A 27,344-nucleotide genomic window follows, 5' to 3' on the forward strand; every position below is an offset into this window, starting at 1 on the left:
ATTGGATCAAGTGTTGTAATTATTTCCAGACAAGTGGAGAGTCTGCTCAACCTGAAGCGAAGTGAAACATTTAATCAAAGTAAACACAAGGTAAGGCATGTTTTTAGCAGTAGTGAGCAGCTGTTAACTTTACTGTGATGTTTACATGGTTCACAAGTGTTTAAGTTGAAATGATGAAATGTTATTTCCTGAAGTTTACTTTAGCGTATTACTAATGTTGCAGTAAAAACGACTTTCAGTCTGAACAAACATGATGTTAATAACATTGTCGAAATGCCTAATAAGCGACATCATTGTTACTTGTCAATATTTGTTGTTTGTTGATAGTTATAATTGGTTATATGCAGGTATACAAACGTGCATCCTTTTGGCTTAATCTGTCGTCTTTCCAAAGTTAAACCCTCTTTTGTTTATGTTATCCAGTTTACTAAAGTAACTACTTTGGTGTAAACATGACACGTTGCTTTCTTCGAGTGAGTTTTTCATGTAGCGCCATGCCAGTCTGACCAGTGCAGCTCTGCAGTTCAGTACAAACTAAAAATGGCTGATATTTCAACGTATTTTACTGACAGGAATGTGGGTCGTTAGGTGTTCTGTCACACTAGAATAGCTGTAATGTTTCCCCGGAATGATTTAACACACCTATTTGCGTTTTTGCAGTGATGCTGTTCCTGGTTTCAATCTAGTCAGTGCAGCTGTAATTGACATGCATGTCATGCCAATCTTGGGAGTTCATGTCCTGTAAGGGAAAGGTGAAAGTTTGGCTTTTCTTTATCCAACTGACAGGCTGGCTTGTGAAAATCTTTGATCCATGTATCCAGATCTGTACAGAATGTTTGCAGTTAAATTATCCCCAATTATATCGTCACAAAGAAATCATGATCTGAAGTCAAAATACTATTAAGTACTGTTGTAACTACTATAGGTCATGCCATTAAGTTAAAGGACTTTTTTTTATGTATAATTCTAAATTTTGTTTTTTAGAAAACACACAATATACTTCTTTATTTATTATTTAGGATTTTACCGTCATGTTTTACACACTTTGGTTACATTCATGACAGAAATTGTAGTTGTTCGTTACATAAGATTCATCAGTTCACAAGTTTAAAGTCAAACACAGTCATGGACAATTTTGTATCTCCAATTCACCTCACTTGCATGTCTTTGGACTGTTGGAGGAAAGCAGAGCTTCCAGAGGAAACTCATGCAGACACGGGGAGAACGTGCAAACTCCACACAGGAAGGACCCAGACCGCCCCACCTGGGGATCGAACCCAGGACCTTCTTGCTGTGATGCGACAGTGCCGCCACAATGTACTTATGAATATCTTAAATTTGTGTGCACTTGTTCCAACAGTTTACCACAAAAAGGGCAGTTGCAAAAATGAAGGTCCTGGATATGATTCCCAGGTGGAGCGTCTGGGTCCTTTCTGTGTCAAGTTTGTATGTTCTCCTCCTGTCCCTGTGGGTTTCCTCCGGGTGCTTTTTTTTTTTTTTTCTAAAGTCCAAAGACATGCAGTCAGGTTAATTGGAGAAACTAAAATTGCCTTAGGTGTGAATGTGTGTGCCCTGTGATGGCAGCCGGTCTGTCCAGGGTGTTTCCTAATTTTCACCTAGTAATTTGTACCACATTTAACTCAAATAATTTAAATAATTTTAGCATATAAATTTCTAAAAAATTGTAGGATGTGCAAGCTGTTGACCAATATATGCAGATAAATTATTAAAATGGTAATATATTTGTTTGGAATGATTTATGTATTATGTCATTAATGTTGTTACCAGTATGGCAATTGTCCATAAGGCAATTTTCTTAAATGTCATTTGTCACTGACAAAACATTCTTACTGACAATGTTTTCAGAACCATTGTGGTAACTGACTAGGCCTTTCTAGTGCTCCATTTATACCAATTATGATAGCAGAACATTTTTACAAATCTTTCAGTTTTTCATTGACTTTGTCTGTACTTTTGAAATATGTTGCATTGCATTGCATAATAAAACCTCTTTCTTTTTTGCATTTTACCTAGTGTCCCAAATGCTTGTGAAATTGGCATTGAATATTTTTCATTGATGTGGTGTTGTGCCATCTGTGGTTTTCTGGGTGGTGTAACTGTTTATCCTGCTTGAAATATAATTCACACAGTTTTAAAACAGGCATTGAATAATAAGATCATTGAAGATACCAAAATGCTACATATATAAAAACTAAAATAAATTAGTTTGTCTAACTGTTAATAAACTGTTAGCTTGCACTTTCCAATAGATACATATGTGATCTGATTATCAGTACATTCATATTTATAATATGTCCTTTCCAGATCACTATACATAGTTGCTTTAAAAAGCAGAACATCTGTAGGTCACTGCATCCCAAATCTAATCCAACTGTATTAAATAATTTTCTGTAGGTTACCTTAGAACTTGGTTAATATGACTGTTTATGACTGTTATTTACTGTTAATAAAAATCTATTTAATAATGCAGTTGTTGTGACAAATCTTATGCTTTGGGGGATCCTGTCGTTACCTAATGATTTCAATATTGTCTGTGATTGGATTAAACCTATGAAACAAAATACCTACAAACTTTAATCAGTGACAAATATGTGGCATGTTGGTGCTTGTGTTCTGACTCACACCTCACCGTACAACCGTAATTTAGACCCCGGAAAGATGAAAGTAAGTTTTAAAAACTTGTCGGTCTGCATTTCTTGCTAAAAAATATACTGTTCTGATAAAAAAAACCTGTTTATCTGACGTGATTGTGTCGCAGTGATGACTAGACTGATTTGCCTATTGGTGAGAGTGATTAAGATGGCAGAAACAAAGGCTTTTATTCAGTAGAGTGTAAATCTGTGAGAGGAGTAAAGCATGCTTTTAATTTCTCAAAAGAACCCAACAGACCTTTTTTTGTCTAAGGGCTTAGAGGAATTTGTAAGATCTAGGCTTGTGACATGTTACAGCAGTTGTTTAGCAAGTTAGACTCAACTCAGTAAAACATAGACTCTGTATTTTTGTTTGTCTAAGCTTTTGAAATCATTCAATCTAAATGTGTATTTGCTATCCACAGAAGGCTTCCACATCCAAGAACCAAAGATGTATGATAAACATGGCCCAGTACAAATAGTGACTGTTAATAAAAATGAACACTCCTTTGATTTGGATACAAAGGCAATTGAAAAGATACTTCTAGCACCTGAAGTCCGAGAAATGGAAGTGGTGGTGCTGTCCGTTGCTGGTGCCTTCCGTAAGGGCAAAAGTTTTCTCTTGGACTTTATGCTTCGCTACATGTACAGGAAGGTCAGTAATCCTACACATAACATACAGTAATCACTGTTAACTGAGCATTACATTTCTTTAAAAGTCAATGTGTGTGAGGTCTATCAGTAAAAAAATAAGTAATTATTTATTAATTACTAGTGTTTTTAGATGCTAACTTGCTAGTGGAAAGTAGAAAACAGCTCAAATGATGAAAATACGAAACATTTTTGTTAATAAATCCCTATTATTTATGTGTTAATTTTCTCAAATTTAAACTAAACTTGTTTTTTATGGTTGCTAAAACATTAGCTGATACTGATTATCTTTCACAACCCCTGCTTGCATGTGTTAGTCACAATTAGATAGCTCCATTATCATTTAATGTTTATAAAACTACATAAGGATGATTTGGGATTTGTAGATGATAGCAGTATCTCCTAACAGTAATAATTAAGAAGTAGTTTGTCACAATTAGCTGTTGTTTGTTTTGTTCTGTTAGCCAGGGGAAGATTGGCTTGGCCGGGAGGATGAGCCCTTGACAGGGTTCTCTTGGAGAGGTGGTTCAGAGCCTGAGACCACTGGCATCCAGATCTGGAGTGAAGTCTTCACTGTGAGGAAAAGTAATGGCAAAGAGGTATTAATAGATCAGCTTTTTTCATTTATTCATTGTCTGCTTTACCACCACTTTATCCTGGTCAGTGGTGTAACCGTATGTGTGTGAGTGTGTCATGACTGGCTGTAGCATTGCTGCTGTACAGGATTAGCGGTGGGTATGATTTATTGGGCAAAATGCAGGAAACGCCTCAGCCAAGATGTTACTATCTTTAAGCGCTTTGAACTAATACCTTTCTATAATGCTGATGCTGGAAAAGCCTATTTCTTGTCAGGACTGTTTTTTTATTTTATTTATTGTAGAAATATACAGGGTGTCACTAAAGTCTGGACACATAGGCAAAATGCATATTTTCAATACATTTCAATAAATTTTTCAACAACATTTTATTTTATTAGAATATTAACCAATAACATCTTCAATGTGTTTTTCACTATTCGTGATGCAAAATGTATGTGTGTGTATTTTAGTAAACATATAGTTAGTTACAGTTAGTGATATTTCCTGTGTCCAGACTTTTATTCTCAATTAAGTTTGGAATTTTGTAGTTGTAACAGCAGTGAGGGTAGCCCTATAGCACCTCTATGGTAATCGGTCTGGTAATCAATTGTGTGCATCATTTTAGTTTGATGGTTTTGGATTTTTTGCCTTTGTTGTCTGAAAATGTTGTACCCTTTTTTCTAATGTACCAGAGCAAGAATGTAACCGTATGTGTGTGAGTGTGTCATGACTGGCTGTAGCATTGCTGCTGTACAGGATTAGCCTGTAGCATTTATTAAGAGAATCAACACAAACTAAAGACACACAAGCAAAAGAACATCACTTAAATCCTTAATTGATGCCTCGTGTACCAGCAGTAAAATATAACATTTAGTGATATTTAAATTCAATGGAAATGAATTTAAAACTCATACTCTGGCTAGTGCAGTGGTAATGTTTGCATGAATGTGATTTGAGTATGAACTCTTCACAGCCACGTTGCCATCTTCTTTTCCTCTAGGTGGCGGTGTTGCTTATGGACACACAGGGAGCGTTTGATCACCAGTCCACTGTGAAAGACTGTGCCACAATCTTTGCCCTTAGCACCATGACCAGCTCAATGCAGGTGCACCATAACCCATGCATTTTAATATTAAAGCATCAAATTTAAAAATGTATTAACTAATATAAACTTTTGTTTAGATTTACAACCTATCTCAGAATATTCAAGAAGATGACCTCCAGCAGCTACAGGTGAATTAAATTAAATTTATTAGGCTTGGGGTTTTTACAGGTCAGTGTGTACTTTTTTTTCGAGGCAACCAAGTACAAAGGATGTGTGAAGAACATAAACCTTTTTTGTTGTTTTGGAAACTACATGATAAGTGATGGCAGTATTTGGTGACCTATTTTCATATAATGCCGTTTATGTGCCTTTAATTGTATATACTTGTAGCTGTTCACAGAGTATGGCAGACTGGCAATGGACGAAATCTTTCAAAAACCTTTCCAGGTAAGAAAAATCTATCTGTTAGTCCTTAAAATGGTACATTTTATAGTTTGGTAGTTTGGAGTGTAGTAGTGTTATTATAATCACATACATTTTGCTGAACTCACATTTCCTCTTATCTGCTTTTTTTCAGTCACTCATGTTTCTAATCAGAGACTGGAGCTTCCCCTACGAGTATGACTTTGGGTTGAAGGGTGGCAATCAATTTTTGGATAAACGGCTCCAAGTAGGTATAATTTTTGCTTGATGAAAGCAACTAATGGTTTGTGTTAAAACATTTTAGTTGACTGCAAAGATAAGTGAGGCACTTTGTCATTAATTTATGTATGTTTTGTAACTGCTTCATTCTGGTCGTGGTGGTAATACATCATGGACAGAGTTGCAGTCCAATGCAACACACATTCACACTTTAATTAATTCACTCACTTAGTTACATTTAGAGTGGCATATACACTGTAAACTTGAGGTCTTGGTAAACAACCCACACAGACAGGGGCAAAACATGCTAAAACTTTGACACAGATCCGACTTTTGTTATGTATTTTATATGTATATGTATTTATAATGGCAGTGAGTTCTTTGTATTTAATCACATTGCTTTACTAATTTAACAGTTAATGTATTTATTGAATGTGTTTTGATTTGATCCAGCTGTTTATGACTTTTTGGCTTGGTTGATTTTATATATGAAAATATATTTCTTTGTTTTTTGTTTAGTTCTTTTATATATATGATTGACATACTTATACAGCAAGTATTTAGAATTGTCCTCTCTTTTCTAGGTGAAGGATGCTCAACATAAGGAGCTGCAGACAGTGAGACAGCACATTCATTCCTGCTTCACATCCATTATGTGCTATCTATTACCTCACCCTGGACTGAAGGTCGCTACAAGCCCTACTTTTAAGGGCCAGCTCAGCGGTACACCATTGCTTTCATATACATACAGATTTTTAATATATGTATAAGGTGATTTCATGCTTTTGAATTTAACTTAAAGCTTATTTAAAGTAAATCAGCTTGTATTGGTCCCATATTACAAATGAAACTGAAACAAGGTATCACTCTAATTTCTGGCCAAAATAAACAATCTGTGACCAGCGAATATTATGTTAAATTGCCAGATTTATGAGCTCTTTCCCCACCCCCACACACACCAATTAGAAGCTACAAGCACAAAAATGCATTTAGATTTATATACATCACAATCAAAAACTGTTCATTGCGGATATTGGCGAATCACTGCTGTAAGAAAACAACATTTACACATCAGTTTACCTTTTTTTCAACGGAAGTGATAGAAGGTAAAGATGGTAAATATGAATCAATGCTCATGGTTTAAAACCCTCCCAAAAGAATAAAGGATGTTATAGCAGCAACACACTACCAGCTCATTACTAATGTCCATAATGTTACATTGAGATATTTATATATATATATATATATTAGATATTATATTTATATTTATATTGAGACATTTATTCCTGAATTTAAATTCTAATGTTAATTAGTTGTATCTGAAATTCTGAATATTTTTCTATATAAATTGTTTATGTTTATAATTAAAGTGCTAATTAAAAAGAAACAAGAGTGTTTAAATACTTTTTTTCTCCATTTGTAGACGTGGCTCCAGAGTTTAAAAAGGGGCTGCATAGTCTCATTCCCATGCTGCTGGACCCTGACACGATGGCTGTAAAAGAGATTAATGGAAACAAGGTGACCTGCAGAGGCTTGCTCGAGTACTTCAAGGTGAGCACATTTCTAATGCACCTACCTGGTCTACAGACATAATGTTGTTATTTAATTCTCATTTATTTCTTTGTTTTAGTCGTACATCAAAATATACCAGGGTGAAGACCTACCACATCCAAAGTCCATGCTAGAGGTAATCACTGTTCATTCTGACGTGGTTTCATATGTAAATAATTTTGTCATACACATTTTCAAAAATAGACCCAAACTGAACATCTTGCTGGACTGAAGATTTTTGAGTAGATATTAGTCATCACCGTACTAAAGTACTGCTAAAAAGGATTTATTTCGGGGCATGATGTTGCAGCTTGAAGGGCATGTCAGTGATTTCTGAGGAAAATAACTGTACTTACTATCTCTTTGAACTATCTCTTTATCTCAGTTCTGCTGCCTAAGCCATACAACATGCATGCATGCGGATATCACTGACAGGCGAGAAGTACTCCTTGTGTTGATGTGTACAATGTTACCTGCCTTTTTTACAAAGTGTGACTTTTTTTAGGCTTCAGGCCAATTCGTTTCTACACAGACCACATTCATGCATGTAGCTGTAACTATTGGCAACTCTGCATTCCACACTGTCTGCAGCCTTCCTTTGCCAGCATCATAATACAAAATCTCCTATAATGCTTGACAAAACCCTCTTATGTGGACATTAATTTTCAAGTTACCCTACAGGCTTTAAACAGGGGTTGGATTAGAAAACTAGGGTGTCCAGGGCAAAATCTTGATTCAGTTGTCATTACTTCTTTGAAACCCTGTCCAAAACACACGCTGGAACCAGAGCTGGGATCTCGAGTACATCGTATATAATCGTATATACACCTGCCGGCTAAGGCTGAGCAGCCACGTGAATGACAATTGGCCTGTTGTTCAGATATGGGTGGGACTAAGCCGGATGGGGTCTCTCTCTCATAACTAATGCAATTACGACTTCTGCTGGCTGATTGATGGCGCCTGCACAGAGATGAGAAAAGAGTGCTCTCAGAGTGTCTCTCCGTACACAATGCTGAGCTGCACTGCACTCGTCAAAGTGTAGGTGATAAGATGCATACGGCATTCTGCCCACGTGTTGGAGGGGGCGTGGGTTAGCTTCGTTCTCCTCAATCAGAGCAGGGATCGGCATTGGTGGAGAGGAAGCTTGACGCAATCGGGCAATTACACGCCCTAAAAGGGAGAAAAAGGGGAGAAAAGAAAAAAAGAAAAATACAATGTTCCAAGGAACTCTGGAGAGAGGAAACGATACCTCCATACCCAACAATGTGAAACAAGTGAGGTTCTTTTCTGTATAGTCATATTTCTTTTTATGCCTAAAGTGTTGTTTATTGCCAGAAAGCTCTGTTTTATTTTTTTTTAATCTGTCCCAGAACCCAGTTCTAGCCGAAGTGTCAGTAGTGTGCAATGAAGTTCAGATGCTTACATTTGTTAAATGAAAAAAAAAAAAAAAAAAAAAAGCTTTTCGGCAAACCTTTAAATGTTTCTATGACATTGATATGTCATCTGATTTGTTAACTATTTTTCTATATAGCTTTTTATAGCCATTGTCTGTCTCATTATTCTGAAATGAGACCTCTGTCTTTTCATGTAGTTACCATCAATTTTCTCCCCAGTAAAATAACAAGTCATGGAGAAAAACCTAACCTGAGTGACCCTTGGTTTAAAAATACTATGTTTTGGTGTTTTTATGTTGACATTGATGTTTTTATGTTGACACTAGTTCTGACAGCTAGTTAGCTAAAAGTTAGCAACCTTCTATTACAGGGTGGATAGAAAATGTAGAGGCAGTGCCAAAGAGTGTATTCGGAGAGATTAATAGATACAAGTATTTAAAATATTGATGTAATGATGTGTGAGCATAAAATATTAAGGAATTCAGTACGTTAACTATTATTATGTATGATGTCTTGTTCAGGGAAACTTTAATACATGATTAAATTATTCCAGCTAATAATTGTACAACAATCAAATAGAACAAAAGGGTTTTTTTATTTTATTTTGTGATACATCCTCTGACTGTCAAAAAGAATCTACCATGCATTGTCTACCCATGCATTGCCCACTTATTACCAGTTTCTGTGCATGTTCCAACCACACCTTGAAAACGACATAATGATTGTGTTGACTCATGCAGGCGACAGCCGAGGCTAACAATCTGGCAGCAGTGGCATCCGCTAAGGACCAGTACTACAAAAACATGGAAAAGGTTGGTATGTAGTTTCAAATCGGTCCACTGCACATTGTGTCAATACCTGCAGATTCACAGTGTAGTGAAAGTAATGTGTTTTGAGGATGAATCATCATACTGTAATCCTACACAGACACATCATGAATCTTCAGTGAAGAATGATTGTTTTACTCCTCTAAAATCGTTGTTTTAGATTTTGTGTCTGTACCTGTGTCTGCATGATCACTTTTCAGTGTTATCCATCTTCAAACATTATTTTATTCAAATCAGAGACAATACACTACACGAGGCACTTTGCTAAATTGTTTTAGTTTGATAGTGTGTGTATATTTTTTATTATATATATTTTTTATTTAAAGCAGTTTAGTTTAAATTTGTTTTAATTGATTCTGTTAGTTCCTATTTATTTCTAAGTTACATTATATGGCCAAAAATATGTGAATACCCCATAATTATTAAAGTGTATTAGCCACACCCACTGCTAACAGGTATATAAAATCAGTTATTTAAAAAAAAAATTTCTTTGTGGCAACAATTTGGGGAAGGCTGTTTTTGTAAAGCATGACTGACCTCACGCACAAAGCAAGCTTCAAGCTTTCAAGCTTTTTTTATCCAACATCAGTGCTTGATGTTATGAATTCACTTTTGACTAAACAAGCACAAATACCCACAAACACTCCTAAATCTTTTGGAAAGCCTTCTCAGTAGAGTGGAGGCTGACCGGCAAAGGGTGCAGAGCCCATATCAATGCCCATGGTTTTGGAATGGAATGCCCAACAAGCAAGGATGCCCAACAATGTGGTTCTTTATAATAAAACATTGTTTGTTTACTGTATATTTAAATAGATAACATAAAATTTAGTGATAGATAGATAGATAGATAGATAGATAGATAGATAGATAGATAGATAGATAGATAGATAGATAGATAGATAGATAGACAATAATTCTGTTTTCAATACTGCTTGTCTCATAAAACAAAGAAATCTTATGTAACTCTGCTCAATATACAGTGTATCACAAAAGTGAGTACACCCCTCACATTTCTGCAAATATTTTATTATATCTTTTCATGGGACAACACTATAGACATGAAACTTGGATATAACTTAGAGTAGTCAGTGTACAGCTTGTATAGCATTGTAGATTTACTGTCTTCTGAAAATAACTCAACACACAGCCATTAATGTCTAAATGGCTGGCAACATAAGTGAGTACACCCCACAGTGAACATGTCCAAATTGTGCCCAAAGTGTCAATATTTTGTGTGACCACCATTATTATCCAGCACTGCCTTAACCCTCCTGGGCATGAAATTCACCAGAGCTGCACAGGTTGCTACTGGAATCCTCTTCCACTCCTCCATGATGACATCACGGAGCTGGTGGATGTTAGACACCTTGAACTCCTCCACCTTCCACTTGAGGATGCGCCACAGGTGCTCAATTGGGTTTAGTCCATCACCTTTACCTTCAGCTTCCTCAGCAAGGCAGTTGTCATCTTGGAGGTTGTGTTTGGGGTCGTTATCCTGTTGGAAAACTGCCATGAGGCCCAGTTTTCGAAGGGAGGGGATCATGCTCTGTTTCAGAATGTCACAGTACATGTTGGAATTCATGTTTCCCTCAATGAACTGCAGCTCCCCAGTGCCAGCAACACTCATGCAGCCCAAGACCATGATGCTACCACCACCATGCTTGACTGTAGGCAAGATACAGTTGTCTTGGTACTTCTCACCAGGGCGCCGCCACACATGCTGGACACCATCTGAACCAAACAAGTTTATCTTGGTCTCGTCAGACCACAGGGCATTCCAGTAATCCATGTTCTTGGACTGCTTGTCTTCAGCAAACTGTTTGCGGGCTTTCTTGTGCGTCAGCTTCCTTCTGGGATGACGACCATGCAGACCGAGTTGATGCAGTGTGCGGCGTATGGTCTGAGCACTGACAGGCTGACCTCCCACGTCTTCAACCTCTGCAGCAATGCTGGCAGCACTCATGTGTCTATTTTTTAAAGCCAACCTCTGGATATGACGCCGAACACGTGGACTCAACTTCTTTGGTCGACCCTGGCGAAGCCTGTTCCGAGTGGAACCTGTCCTGGAAAACCGCTGTATGACCGTGGCCACCATGCTGTAGCTCAGTTTCAGGGTGTTAGCAATCTTCTTATAGCCCAGGCCATCTTTGTGGTGAGCAACAATTCTATTTCTCACATCCTCAGAGAGTTCTTTGCCATGAGGTGCCATGTTGAATATCCAGTGGCCAGTATGAGAGAATTGTACCCAAAACACCAAATTTAACAGCCCTGCTCCCCATTTACACCTGGGACCTTGACACATGACACCAGGGAGGGACAACGACACATTTGGGCACAATTTGGACATGTTCACTGTGGGGTGTACTCACTTATGTTGCCAGCTATTTAGACATTAATGGCTGTGTGTTGAGTTATTTTCAGAAGACAGTAAATCTACACTGCTATACAAGCTGTACACTGACTACTCTAAGTTATATCTAAGTTTCATGTCTATAGTGTTGTCCCATGAAAAGATATAATGAAATATTTGCATAAATGTGAGGGGTGTACTCACTTTTGTGATACACTGTATGTTTCCGTTTGGCTGCTCTAGTTAGGGGTCAACACAGTAGACAATTTGACAGCATATTTGATCTGGCACAGTTTTTACACCAGAGGACCTTCCTGACACAACCCCCTTATTTATCGTGGCCCAGACCGGGATTCAACCCCCTGGAACTCAGGCACTGCTGTTATCAGCATTGTGGCTATTACCACATTAATATACCACACAAGCTTGCTCACTCTGGATAATATACATTATGTTAATTACTCTTTTTGCCACAGTAGTTTCATTTGTAGTTGAAAAAACACAACATAATATTTGCAGAAACATGAATTCCCAAAATGCCAAATGCCCAAAACTTCTGATTTACATGAGACTTAAATCACATTTGCCTTGGTAAAAATTACATAACTTAATAACTTTACCCAACTATTAAAAACAAATATATTCTGAATTGATCTTAAAAATAAACTTGACAATAAATTCGTTCATTATTTTCCGTGCTAGGTCTGTGGTGGACATCTGCCTTATGTAGCTCCTGAATCTCTGCTAGAAAAGCATCAGTTCTTCCTAAGTGAGGCTCTCCATCACTTTAACAGTATTAAAAAGATGGGTGGGAAGAACTTCTGCGAGCGGTACCGGGCTCAGCTGGAGATTGCGCTAAACGAGCTCTGGGAATCTTACAGCAAGCACAATGAGGTAAGCGACATGAATAAGATGAAAAACTTATGTGATAGTCAAACATTTTCATATTTTTAAAACCTTTCTTTTTCAGTCGAAGAACCTTTTCAGTGCATTCCGGACACCAGCTGTGCTTTTTGTTGTGGTTTGCCTCCTGTACGTGCTCTCGGCAGTCTCGTTCTTTGTCGGCTTGGTCAGCATCTCTTTCGCGTGTGACTGTATGCTCTGCCTGGCCATGATCGCTATGCTCACCTGGGCCTTCATTCGCTACTCTGGAAAATACAGAGAAGTTGGCACTGCCATAGACAAGACTGCTGGAGTAATGCTTGATCAGGTATGTGAAAGTCAAAATAATTGTTTCAAATAATAATCTGGTGTAAATTATGTAAACAGTGTTTTATTTCTATATTTGTCTAGTTAGTGTGACATTTGATCATTCTTTTGTTTTATCTAGGCTACACATGTGTTAAACAAGAACAAAGGTCCAGCAGTTATACAAGACAAGAAAACAAGATAGCTTCTCAGGCAAATCAAATATACCAAATGAGATGCAAACTGCACAGCACAAGTTTAATCAGTTATTAGACACCAAATCTTTAAAATATGGCATTTAAACATGATCTCACTTACTTTTTCTTTACGTTGTACAATCACTGTCATTCAGGGCGGCAAATATTTTATCTGTTTATTCAAAACAAATGTATGGCTGGCTGTTTTCACACTACATTGAGAAGGTTTTATTTATTTACCTGATATTCCAATCTGTAGTAAATTCCTAAAACTAAGAATTTACACACGGACACATACTGGTTGTATCATTTTTCTCTTTGCTATCATTTGAGCACCGATGTACATTTGATTGTACTATAGATTAAAAGCAATTGCCAGCATGATTTGGCACAAGAGCTATTCTCCTTAAAGGAGCTGAACTGATTTGTTTACAAGTACTAATTCAACCAAAGATCTGCCATAGTAGTATAATGCACAGACACCTTTCATTGCAGTTAATCATGCAATATGATTGACTTTCACTTAATATAAATTGTTTTTCATGTATATATTAAAATGTGCCTCTCTATATATGACAAGATATGACTTCATTCACACTTAAGATTTATATGAAGTGTATTGTTAAAAATATAACACAACTTTTACAAAGCATTGTTACTTTGGCACCAGAATGGGACTATGTATACATTCCATTTTTCTATCTTACATGTATTGATTATGTTGTGCTTTCTGTATTTTATAAATTGCTTTCATGCATCTTCTCCTCTGTTTCTGGTATGTTAGCCATTCAACTACCAACAAAGTATTGCTTAAGAACTGAACAGTAGGGTTGTTTTATATTCCATGTTTACCGTTTGTTTGCTAGTAGTATTATCCTCTATTTCTAGTGGAAGTTGTACCTGTCAGATACATTACATCTTAAAAATGTAGTTTCTGGTAATGAATTGCTTCCGATTATTTGTATATAACACATTCTCACAGGTCATGACCGGTTGCGTGATATTATGTTAAAATGTTCAGTTTCAGTTATTCCAATTATTTCTATATGTTACTTTGATTGTGACTGAATGGACACCAATTGTTTCTTCCAAGAAATCGATTTTCTAAAAAGACAACATAATCTGCTAAAGAAAAACTAAACATACAGCGACAAAGATTCATTTGGTTGTGTGTGAAGTTCTGTATTGTCATTTAAATGTATAGAATGACATTCTAATTCCACTGCCAATCAAGCTTTACACAACCATGGACTTTTCAGAAAATCTAAAACAATTTTATGGAAAACAAACTTGAATTTTAACAGGTGTAATAATCATTTAGTAACAAAAAAAGAACAGCTACAAAAAAATCACTGACATTCCAAGAATGCTGTTACAAAAATTTAGTAAATGCAGTTTTGACCTCTATTATAAATTACTGAATGTCTAATAGATGATCAACAGTATATTAGAGATGAAGTGCAAGTTGAAGTGCAAGTTGACTTAATTAGTTGGGTAATACATCAGTGAATTAGTGATACACTTATTTAGTTGATTTAGCCTTTCCTGTCCATTTAAAACCTTTTTAATATCTAGATCAGGTCAAGTACTGTTAAATAACATTGTAATGACATTCAGTTTTTTTTAGGTCCATGTTTGCAGCTTAAACACATCACAGTTATAAAGAAGTATGTTAACATATCTTGAGTGACAAAGAAATTGCGCTATTGTAATGTTTAGCCTAAAACCAAGTGTATGTTCAGGGCATTTGTGTAGAATGTAATTGGTGTTTATAAATCTAAGTACTGCGATGCCTCAGCATATAGGTCACTTTCATATAAAACTTTTTCTAAATGTTTGGTCTGGTTTTCAGTATGGGGTCTCTGCTTGTTTATAGTCATTAAGGTTCATCCACGGTGCTAAGAAAGTGGACTATATCGTTTTGTTGTGCATTTCATCAATAAAGTTACACTCAAGTCTGCTGTTTTTATTAAATCTGTTACACATATTACTAAATCAACTGATTATGGCTCTGCTTCTATCAAAGACAACTTTAATTTGAATGTAATATTACTTGGTAAATAAAACAAGCATTTTACCTAGCATTTATAATTAATCTATCAGGGTCAGGGTGGGTCTGGTAGGAAGAAATCTTTCTTAGGGTACCACACGTTTACCAATTTACTTTCTCACACCTAGGACCATTTAGAGTAGCCAGGCAAACTTTTTCATATTTTGGAAGGATACCAAGAGCCCAGAGATAAATTAGGCAGACATGGGGGGAACATACAAAGCCAATCACAGTCTGAATTGATGAAGGACCCAGGGTAATTGTGCTATGTGGCACCTACACTACATATGCAGGCATTCAGAGAACATGCTAAACTCTGTACACATGGTGTACACGTTTAAATGTGTTGCCCTGCAGTGGACTGGTGCCATGTCCAGAGTATTCTGGGCCCACCCTGGTCAGTGTAAAGCAGTTACTTACTGAATGACAACATGCATTCTCATTAATCTTATTTCAACACTTAAAACTAATCTAGATTTGTAAAAATTTACCAGATGTGTTAAATAAATATTTTATTATTATTAAATCTGTTAGACATATTACTGCATTAACTGATTGTCTTCGTTTTGCTTTACTTACACTTGGATCCTTCACATAATATTTTTCCAAGATGCACAAGATTACAGGTATTTATATCATTTAATATACTAAATAATTATTTCATAATTTTTTTCTTCAATTTTGTGCCTAACTAGACATACCTGGATCCCTGCCACCTTAAATAATACTAGTTTTAGCCTCCAATTAAGTACTAAGGGTTGGGCAGTAATAAACACAAACTACACTAACTGATTCATTCTGGTCATGGTGGTGGTAATCAGGCAACACCCAGAAACAAGGCAGGGCTCAAGGCTGGAACAGTCTGAACAGGGTGGCAAGCCATTACAGAATGTTTAAATTAATACATTTGCAGCTATCAAAGATTCATCCTTTTAAGATGAATGATTTATCTGAGCCACAGTAACCCTTCTGTAAATCTATGATAGATGCCATAACCTTCATGTCAACTGGCATCAATGAGTTTCGGCAGCAAAACGTGTCAAAAGATTGTGGCTTGTTCCTTCTTGGGACCACTGTCGGTGGGTTCTCCTACTGCCTGAGAACAAACATTGCTGTTTCAGAGATAATTCAACCTAGTTGTCTCCCACATGCCTTCTCATAGCTCTTGACTCAACACGTGTTATATGAGTAACTACCATTACTACCCACCGTGACATGTAGAATTGCACATTTTTTGGGTCCTGATGTTTAGCATTTTACATGTATTTTATGCATACTGAAAACCTTACATGGAAAAGATGATTATGAAGTAATAATACAGTATCTGAGGCTGTTGAGTAATATAGGTCAGGTTTTTCACTAGGTGTCAGCACTGATTCGGCTGTTGTTTCATGTGGTTCTGCGGCTCCATTGACGTAGGAGCACACGTTCACGAGAAACTGCTGGATTACAGACGAATCCTAAATACGTGTCTGTTAAACATGCAGAATGGATATTCTCAACGGGTTGAATATATTTCTATGCGCTAACAGACCTCGTTGCTTATTGTATTAAACACTGATTTGGTGCATTATTTGATAAATACTGGCGCTGTGTGCTGCGCCCTCTAGAGGCCGCTCAGAGAACTACTGCTTCACGCAGCAGAAATGTACTTGTTTCCTTATATGGCGATTGGAGTCGGCACTGCCCGATGCGCGCTCACGATCGTCACCATTTACTTCCTTATTTGGAAGCGAGTTTAGCGAACCTTAAAAGGGGCAGAGACAAAAGGGTTCGACACTGGAGTCTGTGTGCATGTACATGCCTGCGCATTCACAGACCGACTCATATCTTTTGTTTTGACTGTTTTAGTATCAGCGAGCTCATCTACTATACTCAGCCGTGTTGTGGTCCACAGGAGTCGGATGGCATTGCCCCCCTGAGAGGCTTGTGGCAATTCCTTCAATCCTGACTAATCCCTGTGTCACCTATAAATGCTTCATTTCACTATGGCATTTCAATGCAGTTTTCACTTTGCTATGTATATTTGAATAACAAACAGTGCCAGTCTTATTAAAGACATCTCTAATATGAATGTAATGTTACTTGGTAAATAAGAATAATCCCATACAAGCACAAGTTGTTAGCCTACACTAACATATTAAAGGTGGTAGCCTAGTGGGTAGAGCTTTGGGCTATCAACTAAAAGGTTGAGAGTTTGAATCCCAGCTCTGACATGCAGCCACTGTTGGGCCCTTGAGCAAGACCCTTAACCTGCTCTGCTCCAGGGGTGCCGTACGATAGCTGACCCTGTGCTCTGTACCACAGCTTCCAAACAAGCTGGGATATGTGAAGAAAAATGTTGTTGTACTGTACGTCTGTATATGTATATATGACAAATAAAGGCATTCTACATTTTACCTAACATTATGACTAAATGTATGATCAGGGTCAAGGGACAGGGTGTGAAATCTATCACAAAGCACCACACACTTAACATTATTTCTCGCTCACCTCAAGGGGACAATTTAGAATAGCCAGGCAAACCTTATTGTATGTTTTGGGAGGATACCAGAGTGTCCAGAGATAACCCAGACAGACTTCAGGAGAACATACCAAACCTATTACAGACTGACTGAACAGACAACTGAAACCAGGGTAATGGTGCTATGTGGCCAGAGACAAAGCAGAACACATGTTTGAATGTTAATAGACTGTCAGTCTGTGTTGACCTGTAGTGTATTGGTACTCTGTCCAGCATGTATTCTGGGCCAACTATGATAAATATAAAGCAGTTACTTATAGAGTGACAACATGCATTCTGAAGAATGTAACTGAAACACTCAGAACAAATTTATATTTGTAAAAATTACTGAATATGTTCAATAAATAATGCCAATTCATTGTTCATTAATTAATTTACTATTAACAAAAGTATTACTAATGGTAGTAGTTGTAGTTTTTTAGGAAAACTATGTGTTTGTAGTTAACACACCAAATGTATCACATAGAGGCCATGCAGAAAGCAGAGCTGAACCAGCTGAATCTTGTTTCTAATCAGTTTAACAAGTGACACATGGTTAACTATGTGTTATATGAGGCTCCTCTTGGGCAGTAGTAGATGACAGAACTCCACATCCCAACATCCTTTATGACCCACGTGACCGCTGACGTCAGGCTCGTTCCCAGCTCTTGGTCGTGGGTGCGCGCGCTGAAGGGCGCGTCCGTGTGTCGAGTCAAGTGTGCGAGAGCGACAGAGCGCGTCCACATTCAGCTCATTCAGTTCCTCCTTCACGCCGTCTAACACAGAGACATCACCATGGTAGGTCCGAATTTGCTCGTTATTCATACTAATGGTTTATAACAACTCGTTATTGGTGTTTGTTTCGTAGGAATTAAGTGCTTTTTGGTTGAACTGAAATGATTTCTGAATTCATTTCTCTCAGTCTAGGTTGACGCCATTCTGAGGTAACAGCAATGCTGGCCTGCTAGCTTCATCATTTAGTACTAACTGAAAATATCTACTAGATAGTGTGCTTTATTTCCAGTGCTACTTTAATGATAAAATGTGAATAATTTCTGTTCGGAAAATATTTGACTTCAGCTTAAAAATATGGATGCCGTAAAATGGACAAAACGACCCAAAAACAACTGGCGCCATTTCCTCAGTCATTTTGTGATTTCCGTGAGTTTAGGCCTAGCTGAAAGGCCGAGCCGCACTGTTGAGTCTTTAAAGGTGCTTGTTGTTAACTAAATTCAGTTAAATTCTACAACAGGGCATCCGTTAGTTGACTGTAGATAACTGGTGAAGGCCCGGCCGTCGTGTTAAAGCAAGCCTAAGCCTAAGCCTGTGGTTTTGAATGGGAACAGATGCTAACATGCTAACGCGTCAGTCCTTTGTCTGAACGTGGCCATCCGGTGCATCCGAACCCGTCGTCTGCATTTCTCGCCTTTAGTAACCTGGCGTGTGTTTTTATTCCAGCACTTTGAACTTGATTTTAGTCGTACACGTTTGTATAAGTCGTTTCTTTTGTGGGTTTTAGCTGATGGCACATGCACTGAGCCGCATTGACCGTGGCCCCACCCTAATTCTTGATGCACCGATGAACTTGCTCCTATTTCCTTGTTGGAAATATTCTTTGCTCGATCAGACTCAGCATGTCACACTCGACTTAACTGAAACTTGGTGCACGATCAAGACTGTTTTGTGGATATTTTGTAGAAGTGCGATTTAGCTTAAAGCAGGAAATGTGCTGATCGCATTTCTTCCTGATTGTGTTACTGGCGCTTCTGTTCCCCGACTTTCCTTATATAACGGTAACATCCACATTTAGGCTATTTAGCTGATGCTTTTTTCCCCCCCCAAAGCCACTTACAGCACTGACGGTATGCTGTCTAAGCAATTGAGGGTTAAGGGCCTTGCTGAGGGGCCCAACAGTAACATTCAGGCAGTGGGACTTGAATCAGCGAGCTTTTGATTACCGGTCCAGTGCCTTAACCTCCAGGCCACAACTGGCCACCTTTAAATGGAAAGTGCAGCAGTGTCTGTGTGTGTATGTGTGTGTGTATGTGTGTGTGTGTGTGTGTGTGTGTGTGTGTGTGTGTGTGTGTGTGATTTCCAGCCTGATCGCTGCGTTGCGGTCTTCAGCACCACATGATCTGGCAGTAAAAAAAAAAAAAGCGTTTTCTCTATTCGTGTTTGGATCTGTTCTGCCAGATTAGTGTCACGTCGACTGTTCTCAGAAGTGAAGCAGGTCGATGCACATCTGGGTTGGTGTTCAAGTGGGAACATCAGTTTTACACACTACAGTACATCAGTGTCGGTGCACAAGCTTCTCTCTCCTGCCCTGGTAATGGAAGAAGGCTAGGAGTCACTCACCATTTTGTAAAGACGAATATAACAGATCGGTTCAGACTAGCTCGGGCCTACAGCTATAAGGCGAGGATTTGGAGGTGGCCGGGCTTCCTCTTTTCCGCCCGGTTTGTTCTGCATAGGCGTGTTTTCTAGTGTGAAGGAAATGCCGGTTCCGGTTTAGTCACAGTGTTTTTTTCTACCATCTGAAACTCGGGCACTTATGCCAGTACCAGTATTGACCAGCTAGTTTTATATTTTATCTAAAGGCTAGTTCTGAATTATATCGTGTGAAATAACACTCATGTGAATTGTTATGAATATTGCCATATCTGGGAAACAGGAAATTCAAATGTCTTCAGCTTTGGTGTTTTGCCATATATGCATAGGACCTTAACTGTGAATTCATCACATTCCAACACACTGCATGAAGTTCTAAGGGTTTGAGAGAGTTTACATTAAACAGAAGATTAGCTTGTCAAACTTGTTTTACTAATTTAAGCTATTTGATTAAGACAAGGGCAAATCAACTTTGTTTCAGATATTTAATTCATGATCGTAGTGTTAATGTTGTCAAGATTCAATTAGCATTCATGTTTTGCAAAAAATGGCAAAGCTTACAAATCACAATTATTTGTGGTAACCTATATTTTCAGATTTAATTCAAAACTTGCATGTTATTAAATATTATCTGGCGAATATATATTGGGACAAATTAATGCGAAGTTTTCCAGTTAAAATTGCACCATATCAAAGTTCTTGTTCTTGAGTGGTGTATAAGCATGTTCCTTGGTTTAGGGATTTCTAATCCCAAATTTAGTTTAAATTAAATGGCAGCTATAATTTCTTTGTCATGGATTTCAGTGTCACATGTTTAAGGAATAAGCTGGGGGGGGGGGGGGGGGGGGTATCTGGGATTGGTGTTAAAGCTTTTATTATTCAGACTATGATTAACCTACTTTGCAACCATAACAATAAACGTATAATATGGACCAAAATATGAAGACACATACATAATACCTATTACTGCTATGAAATTACGTTAATACTTAAGTAAATAAATATTCAGACTGATATGTGCATAAAGGTAATGTGGCACTAAATGAATGGTGGTTCATGATTTCAGTGCAGAGACTGACATGATTCTATATATTTTGTGCATTGTGGACCTAAATTTCAGACAAGGACTGAGGAGGATTGAAATTACTACATGCTTGAAATTCAGTAAGACTGTATTGTGACCCCTTCAGCCCAATACTTTTACTACTTTAAAACACAACTGGTAAATTCTTGAGACCTCATTGCTCACTTTCTAACTGCTACATAATTATAAATCACTCTATTGTGCAATATTTCTGTAGTGTGAGCTTTGGCTTTCAGAGACAATCTTTGGTCCTTAACTGTGAGTTTGCTGATATGGGCAGGTGCTACCATTAAGACACTAATGGCCTATTTTGAAATAGTTAAGTGCATGTCAGCGTATACTCATAGTTGCTATATTTAAGTAATAGGAACCTGAATGTTTTACACCCTTGAGCAAATGTAAACCCACCCTTTTTATACACGTTTCTGTGAAGTAGCTCGTGAAGACAGCGACACAGACATGTTCTGCTTTGAATGTATGCTATTATACAGTTTGGTTTTCTGTGTAGGCCTCCGGAGTTACAGTGGAAGAGAATGTGCTGACCGTCTTCAACAAGATGAAGGTGCGCACAGCCCATGCCAATGAGGAAGAGAGAAAGAACCGAAAGAAGGCTGTGCTTTTTTGCCTGAGTGACGACAATAAAAAAATCATCATGGAAGAGGGCCGTGAGATCCTTCAGGGAGATGAGGGAGATCCCTACCAGCAGTTTGTTAAGATGCTGCCCCCCAACGACTGCCGCTATGCTTTGTATGACGCCACATATGAGACGAAGGAGACCAAGAAGGAAGACCTGGTTTTCATCTTCTGGTAAGGAATGCGCAGTAACTTGGTGCTGTGTTGGAAGAGAAGTGTTTCAGATGCAACAATTAAGGTTTTGGTTTTTACTTTCAGGGCCCCAGAGTGTGCTCCACTTAAGAGCAAGATGATCTATGCCAGCTCCAAGGATGCCATAAAGAAGAAATTTACAGGTGAGAAAGGAAAGATGTAAAATGTTTTAAAATAGGTTGTCCTGAATTACTTTTAGATCAAAAGTGGTTACTTTGTGTAAAATCTTATGAGAAACATTAATTTGGCACAACAAGCACAAGTTTTGTTTTATAATTTGTTTAATTAAAGAACCATCACTAGGGTGGCTCACATGCTCATAGGCTTGTCCACCTGTGAGGTTGCTGGACAGTAACTGCTGTGATGCTGACTGTTCAATGGAGCCTGCACAAAGATGGGGTTAATTGAGATCAGTGATAGACTTTCTGCATGCAATACTGATCCTCATATGAACTGTCCTCATGCAGCTGAAAAGAAGCGCTCAGCTACAGTGCACAGTGGGGGTGTATTAGTAGAGAGGTACTGTAGACGAGAAATATGATCGGGTTATCGGATCCGACTAGATTAGGAGGAAAATAAGGGTGGGAAAAATGCATGTAAATACTGCTTGGTATTCTGTACGCACAAGGACTTGCATAGACATGCAGGCTTACAGAAATGAGCAGTAAAGCTCAGACATTGTTTCAGGTGAAAATATGAGTTAGAAATGTTTGCTCACTAAGTGATGATGCATGCTTGTTCTTAAAATGACTCAGACATTTTTACATTGTTTAGCCATAAAGAGAGCACATGGTTTTCTTGTGCCTTTGCCATTGTGAGAAACTAATGTCCAATTGTTAAATTTTATGTAGCTTAAATACTTAACTAGTGGATGGGAGACAACTTTTTGCAGCCTGTTAATTGCATAAGTTTGTGCTTGGAAGCATGTAATAATGGCTGATTGGTTCTAACCCAGGCTTTTAATCAATCTGTGATTTACAGAATTTTTTTTTTTTTGGTCATCTGACCAAGACATTGTTTTTATACTTAATGTTTTGTTACGTTGTCTTAATATAGGATTCAAACTAATCGGGGTCAGTTACTGCCTGTAACTTGTGTATGGCTTTTTTTTTTATGCATTTTAAATGTTGCGCAGAGTGAATGAATTCGACACGATACCATTTTGAGTGACTTCTTTTGCTTGTGTTGCTCAGGTATCAAGCACGAGTGGCAAGTGAATGGTTTGGAGGACATCGAACGAAAGACCCTTGCTGAGAAACTCGGAGGTGCATCAGTGGTCAGTCTCGAGGGTGTGCCTCTGAGAGATTAAGGCCAACACTTTGGAGGGGTAGAGCTGTATAGCTGTTCATTCCAACATGGGTGGGGCAGGGCACATTAGCAGCAATGTCTGTGGGGGTTGGAGGGTGGGTTCTAGTTGGTGGGGAGGGATGGGTGAAAGTGACAGTTTCTGAACTCCACAAAAAAGTTGGCGGTCATTCCAGTTCACACATACCAAGAACAAAAAAAGATCTTAAATAAAAATGGAAGGAGGATGATAAAATTAACTGTACGTGTGTGGATAAGTCTATTTTCTGGTTCCATTAGACTAAAAAGGAGAGACTGAGACAGAACAGCAAACATTACAGTAAGTGCAGAATACTGTTCATAACACAGTGGATTTTTTTTTTTTTTTTTTTTTTTTTTTTTTTTTTTTTTTTGTGCCAACTTCTAGTTAATTTTTGTAAGTATGTTTGTGAGGCTAGATGTAGTACAAAACAGTTTACTCTGAGTGATTGCATTTTGGGAACATTTACTCCCCTCCCCCTTTCTCCATTCTATTCTTATTTGAAAATTCCAAGTGTTTAAAAACTTCAGCTCTTATTTACAAACATTTCCAAGTGTGATTCAAATTTATGGCACTGGTGTCAAGAAATCGCTCACATTCCTTACATGTAAACATTCTGGATCTGGTGTCTCAGAGGTCTGCTGATGAATTGGACTAGAGAAAGGGTTGGTCTGATGGAAAGGTGGGGAGTGATGTGTTGGGACAGCCTGTGTACAGCGCTTTAAAGGATGTTGGAAAGTGGATGTTTTGTATCGTCTCCTTATCTCTAATAAAAAAAAACAGGCACTAAACTCTCAATTGAGTTTTCTTTTTTTTATTCCTGTTGCATAAGAAACCTTAGTATTACAGCAAGTATCAGTGCCTTATTAATTTCATCAAACTTTTAAACAATGGTTTTGAACTAGCATAGTTTAACTAGCCAGAAGGATTTTAATTGCACAGTTATAGTAAAAAAGCTTTTTTTTATTTTTTTTTATTTTTTTTAAATGTTTCATGAACTATAGTAATCAAAATTTAGAAGTCTCGTCTTACAGCAGCAAGAGACATGTAGGAGATGTACAATTTTTGTCTAGAATGCTGTATAAGTTCATTCTTTTGATAGTCTTAGATCAGTGGGTTGAGCTTTGCTGTAAGTAGGAAGGTTGTAGGTTCAAATCCTGGCACTGCCTGCAGCTTCAGTTGGGCCCTTGATCAAGATACTGTACATGTGACAAACATTTTATCTGCCCTTGAATATTCATATTTTTATACACAGTAAAATTTACCCTGCTTCTGGTTTACTAAGTGCTGCAGAGGTCAGTATTTAACTGTACTAATTCAAGTAGTCAACAAATTGTTGCATGGTAAATTTATCAGGGTGTCTTAGATTAGCAGTTTATTTATTTTCATTTAAATTTTCTTTTTTTTAAGCACATAAGCAGGTGAATTTCTTAACCCTTCAATCATCTTTACCAAGGGTTCCTATAATTGTGGGGCATACTGTATCTCCCTTATGTCATTATCAAACAAGGTGACCAATATAAATGCACTTGGAATAAGCATGTGGATAAGCAGTGTTGAGGCTAATTGTAAATAAAAAAGTCAAATTTAAAGCAATTATATGTTTCGTTAAAAATTCTAATACAAAACACCAAATATCACAGTCCAAACTTGTATAAAGTAAAATGTGGTTATTACTATATTTGTAATGGCATGTCTTCAGCCTGTAAAGCTGGTTTTTGTTCTTTGTTGGCTTAGCTGGTTGGAAACCAGTAGTCAAAAATATCAACAATGCTCCATTCAATTCAACAGCGGTGAGTAATGAATTCCTGTATGCAAGACCATACCCACCCATCGCCATGTTGTGGAATTTCTGAACAATGTGAGTCTATTTTTTAGCCGCTAGAGAGCAGTCAACGCCTCTGCATGTAGCCTGGAAAAGGAACCTTTCTCCCTTTCATCTTCTTAAGACAGCAGTCTGTCAGATGTCAGTCTAATACAACTCATTTATGCAGCTGTTTCACTGTGATTGTCACTTAAGTCAATCATCATTTCATTGTAATGTACATCAAGTCATTTGGTTTGGCTGAAAACCCTGAACCAAATCACTGCTGTTTAAAAAAAACAACTTGTTTTTGAAAATGACAAGAACTATAAATGGATTCCTGTGGCAGGTGTTGTACAGTGACTACCAAAACCCCAGTGAAATGTGACTGTGGCTCTGGGGCTAAATAAAGAGGAAGTGAATATGCTTTAAAGCAACATGAGACTGAGAGACATCAGCAGCAAACGGTTCTCGTAGTTATCATTGCTCAAAGAAGTTGAACATGAAGGCATTCCACATAATATGTCAAGTACTGCAAAACAATAAAGTCATTTCTGTGTTGTGGTGAGTATTTGGTAAATAGTTTATCCAATGTAAATGATGGAGAATTAAATCCTAGCACAGAGCCAAGCAGTTAGAGCCTTGCTCAGAGCACAGCTTTGCCACTGTGGATGCTGGTCACCATCACAGCTGCACTGAAGAAGATATACTTTGTCATATATACATATACAGTTGTACAGTACAATGAAATTCTTTCTTTGCATATCCCAGCTTGTTTAGGGAGCTGGGGTCAGAGCGCAGGGTCAGCCACCTTATGGCGCCCCTGGAGCAGCCAGGGTTAAGGGTCTTGCTCAAGGACCCAACAGTGGCTGCATAGCAGAGCCTGGATTTGAACCGCCAATCTTCCGGTTGATAGCCCAAAGCTCTACCCACTAGGCTACCACTGTCCCAATATGAATACATTGTTCATTTTTCCCCTAGTATAATCATAATTTAAGCATTTGCTGATGCCAAATCTAACCATAAAGGTGCATATATCGGATAAATACGGGAGGTTGTGTCAGGAAGGGCCTCTGGTGTAAAACTGAAAACAAATATGTGTGTCAGAAGTCAAGAGTTACATACCAGAGTGTTTAGGCCCTGGTTAGGGCACTGTAGAGAAATCTTACCCACCCTTCCTTTCTCGGATGTATTGTTGGAGTGCCTGGCAGGCCAGTAGCACCACTGAGATCTGAACTTGAGAGCTTGAACTTTGTGTTGGTGTGCTAGCAAGATAGACAGCTGTGCCACCCAAGCACCTTACTATTCTTTTTCTCAAACCAGGGGTTTGAACACCTTCACAAGTGTTCTAATGCTGATCTACCTAGCCCAACGGGATTCTTGAAGCCTTATATGTAGTATGTTTGCACAGGTTAGCATGGAAGGTAAGTTGAGTACTGTCACTACTACAAATTTGTGAACAATATTTATCTGTAAGAAACAAAAAAAGAAATGTAAAAATTCAATCTTGGCTCCTTTGCTCTTTCCATTGGCGCTTTATACTATAACGTTACTCCACTTGGCCACAAGGGGCTGCTAGAGTCCTGTAAAATGTATTCTGTATAACCCAGGTTAGCTTCTTAAATTAGTTAGTTTCTCCCCGTATTTACAGACAGTACAGACATTCACAAATGTGTACGCGTTAATTCTGTCCGTAAATATCACTATAAATATATAAAATAATAATTTATTGTTCATGTATGACATGTTCAATAGCTTGCATAATTAAACAGTTGGAAGATTATTTCATATACTGAGCTATGGTTTAATAAAAAAAAAAAATACATTTGTGTATTATGCCACATTATTTAATACTACACTAACAATAAACTGATGAATTCATATGGCTCATATGGTTTTAAAAAAGTAATAATAATATTAGGAAGATTTCTAAGAGATTCTAATGGTACCTCAATGGTCCATGAAATTTTAAGAGGTCATATAAGTGGTGGGCATGTTGAAGTACAGTTCCTGAGAATCAGAGTTTGATGCTAATCTTACTGTCTGTGAGAAGTTTCTTTTGCCAGTTTTCAATAGTTTTTCGGGTGGCACGGTGGCTAAGTGGGTAGAACTGTCGCCTCACAGCAAGAAAGTCCTGGGTTCGATCCCCAGGTGGGGCGGTCTGGGTCCTTTCTGTGTGGAGTTTGCATGTTCTCCCCGTGTCTGTGTGGGTTTACTCCGGGTGCTCCGGTTTCCTCCCACAGTCCAAAAACATGCAAGTGAGGTAAATTGGAGATACAAAATTGTCCATGA

At 37.9% G+C, this 27,344-nt stretch overlaps 2 protein-coding genes across 2 annotated transcripts; both read left to right on the top strand.

Moving 5' to 3' along the window:
• atl3 (atlastin 3) lies at positions 1-15,032 on the top strand. The gene is made up of 14 exons (XM_062999799.1): positions 1-90; positions 3,077-3,306; positions 3,767-3,901; positions 4,881-4,985; positions 5,063-5,113; positions 5,316-5,372; positions 5,503-5,595; positions 6,152-6,290; positions 6,991-7,118; positions 7,198-7,254; positions 9,253-9,324; positions 12,392-12,583; positions 12,660-12,899; positions 13,020-15,032. Exons 2-14 carry the CDS (start codon positions 3,103-3,105, stop codon positions 13,080-13,082), a joined length of 1,536 nt encoding a protein of 511 aa, XP_062855869.1. The 5' UTR covers positions 1-90; positions 3,077-3,102; the 3' UTR covers positions 13,083-15,032.
• A 3,284-nt stretch (positions 15,033-18,316) lies between these two features.
• cfl1 (cofilin 1) lies at positions 18,317-24,046 on the top strand. The gene is made up of 4 exons (XM_063000432.1): positions 18,317-18,425; positions 21,608-21,906; positions 21,991-22,067; positions 23,118-24,046. The coding sequence occupies exons 1-4, from the start codon at positions 18,423-18,425 to the stop codon at positions 23,231-23,233; spliced, it is 495 nt and encodes a 164-aa protein (XP_062856502.1). The 5' UTR covers positions 18,317-18,422; the 3' UTR covers positions 23,234-24,046.
• The last annotated feature ends 3,298 nt before the right edge of the window (positions 24,047-27,344 follow it).

The sequence above is a fragment of the Trichomycterus rosablanca genome, chromosome 8 (genome assembly GCF_030014385.1).
Source record: "Trichomycterus rosablanca isolate fTriRos1 chromosome 8, fTriRos1.hap1, whole genome shotgun sequence".
NCBI lineage: Eukaryota > Metazoa > Chordata > Actinopteri > Siluriformes > Trichomycteridae > Trichomycterus > Trichomycterus rosablanca.

Excerpts from the sequence above, each read along its gene's own strand:
- atl3 (XM_062999799.1), top strand. The coding sequence starts at position 3,103 with ATGTATGATAAACATGGCCCAGTACAAATAGTGACTGTTAATAAAAAT. Across the intron at positions 3,307-3,766 it reads TTCGCTACATGTACAGGAAG|CCAGGGGAAGATTGGCTTGG; the intron begins GTCAGTAATCCT and ends TTGTTCTGTTAG. Across the intron at positions 6,291-6,990 it reads TTTTAAGGGCCAGCTCAGCG|ACGTGGCTCCAGAGTTTAAA; the intron begins GTACACCATTGC and ends CTCCATTTGTAG.
- cfl1 (XM_063000432.1), top strand. Across the intron at positions 21,907-21,990 it reads GACCTGGTTTTCATCTTCTG|GGCCCCAGAGTGTGCTCCAC; the intron begins GTAAGGAATGCG and ends TTTTACTTTCAG. Across the intron at positions 22,068-23,117 it reads CATAAAGAAGAAATTTACAG|GTATCAAGCACGAGTGGCAA; the intron begins GTGAGAAAGGAA and ends TGTGTTGCTCAG.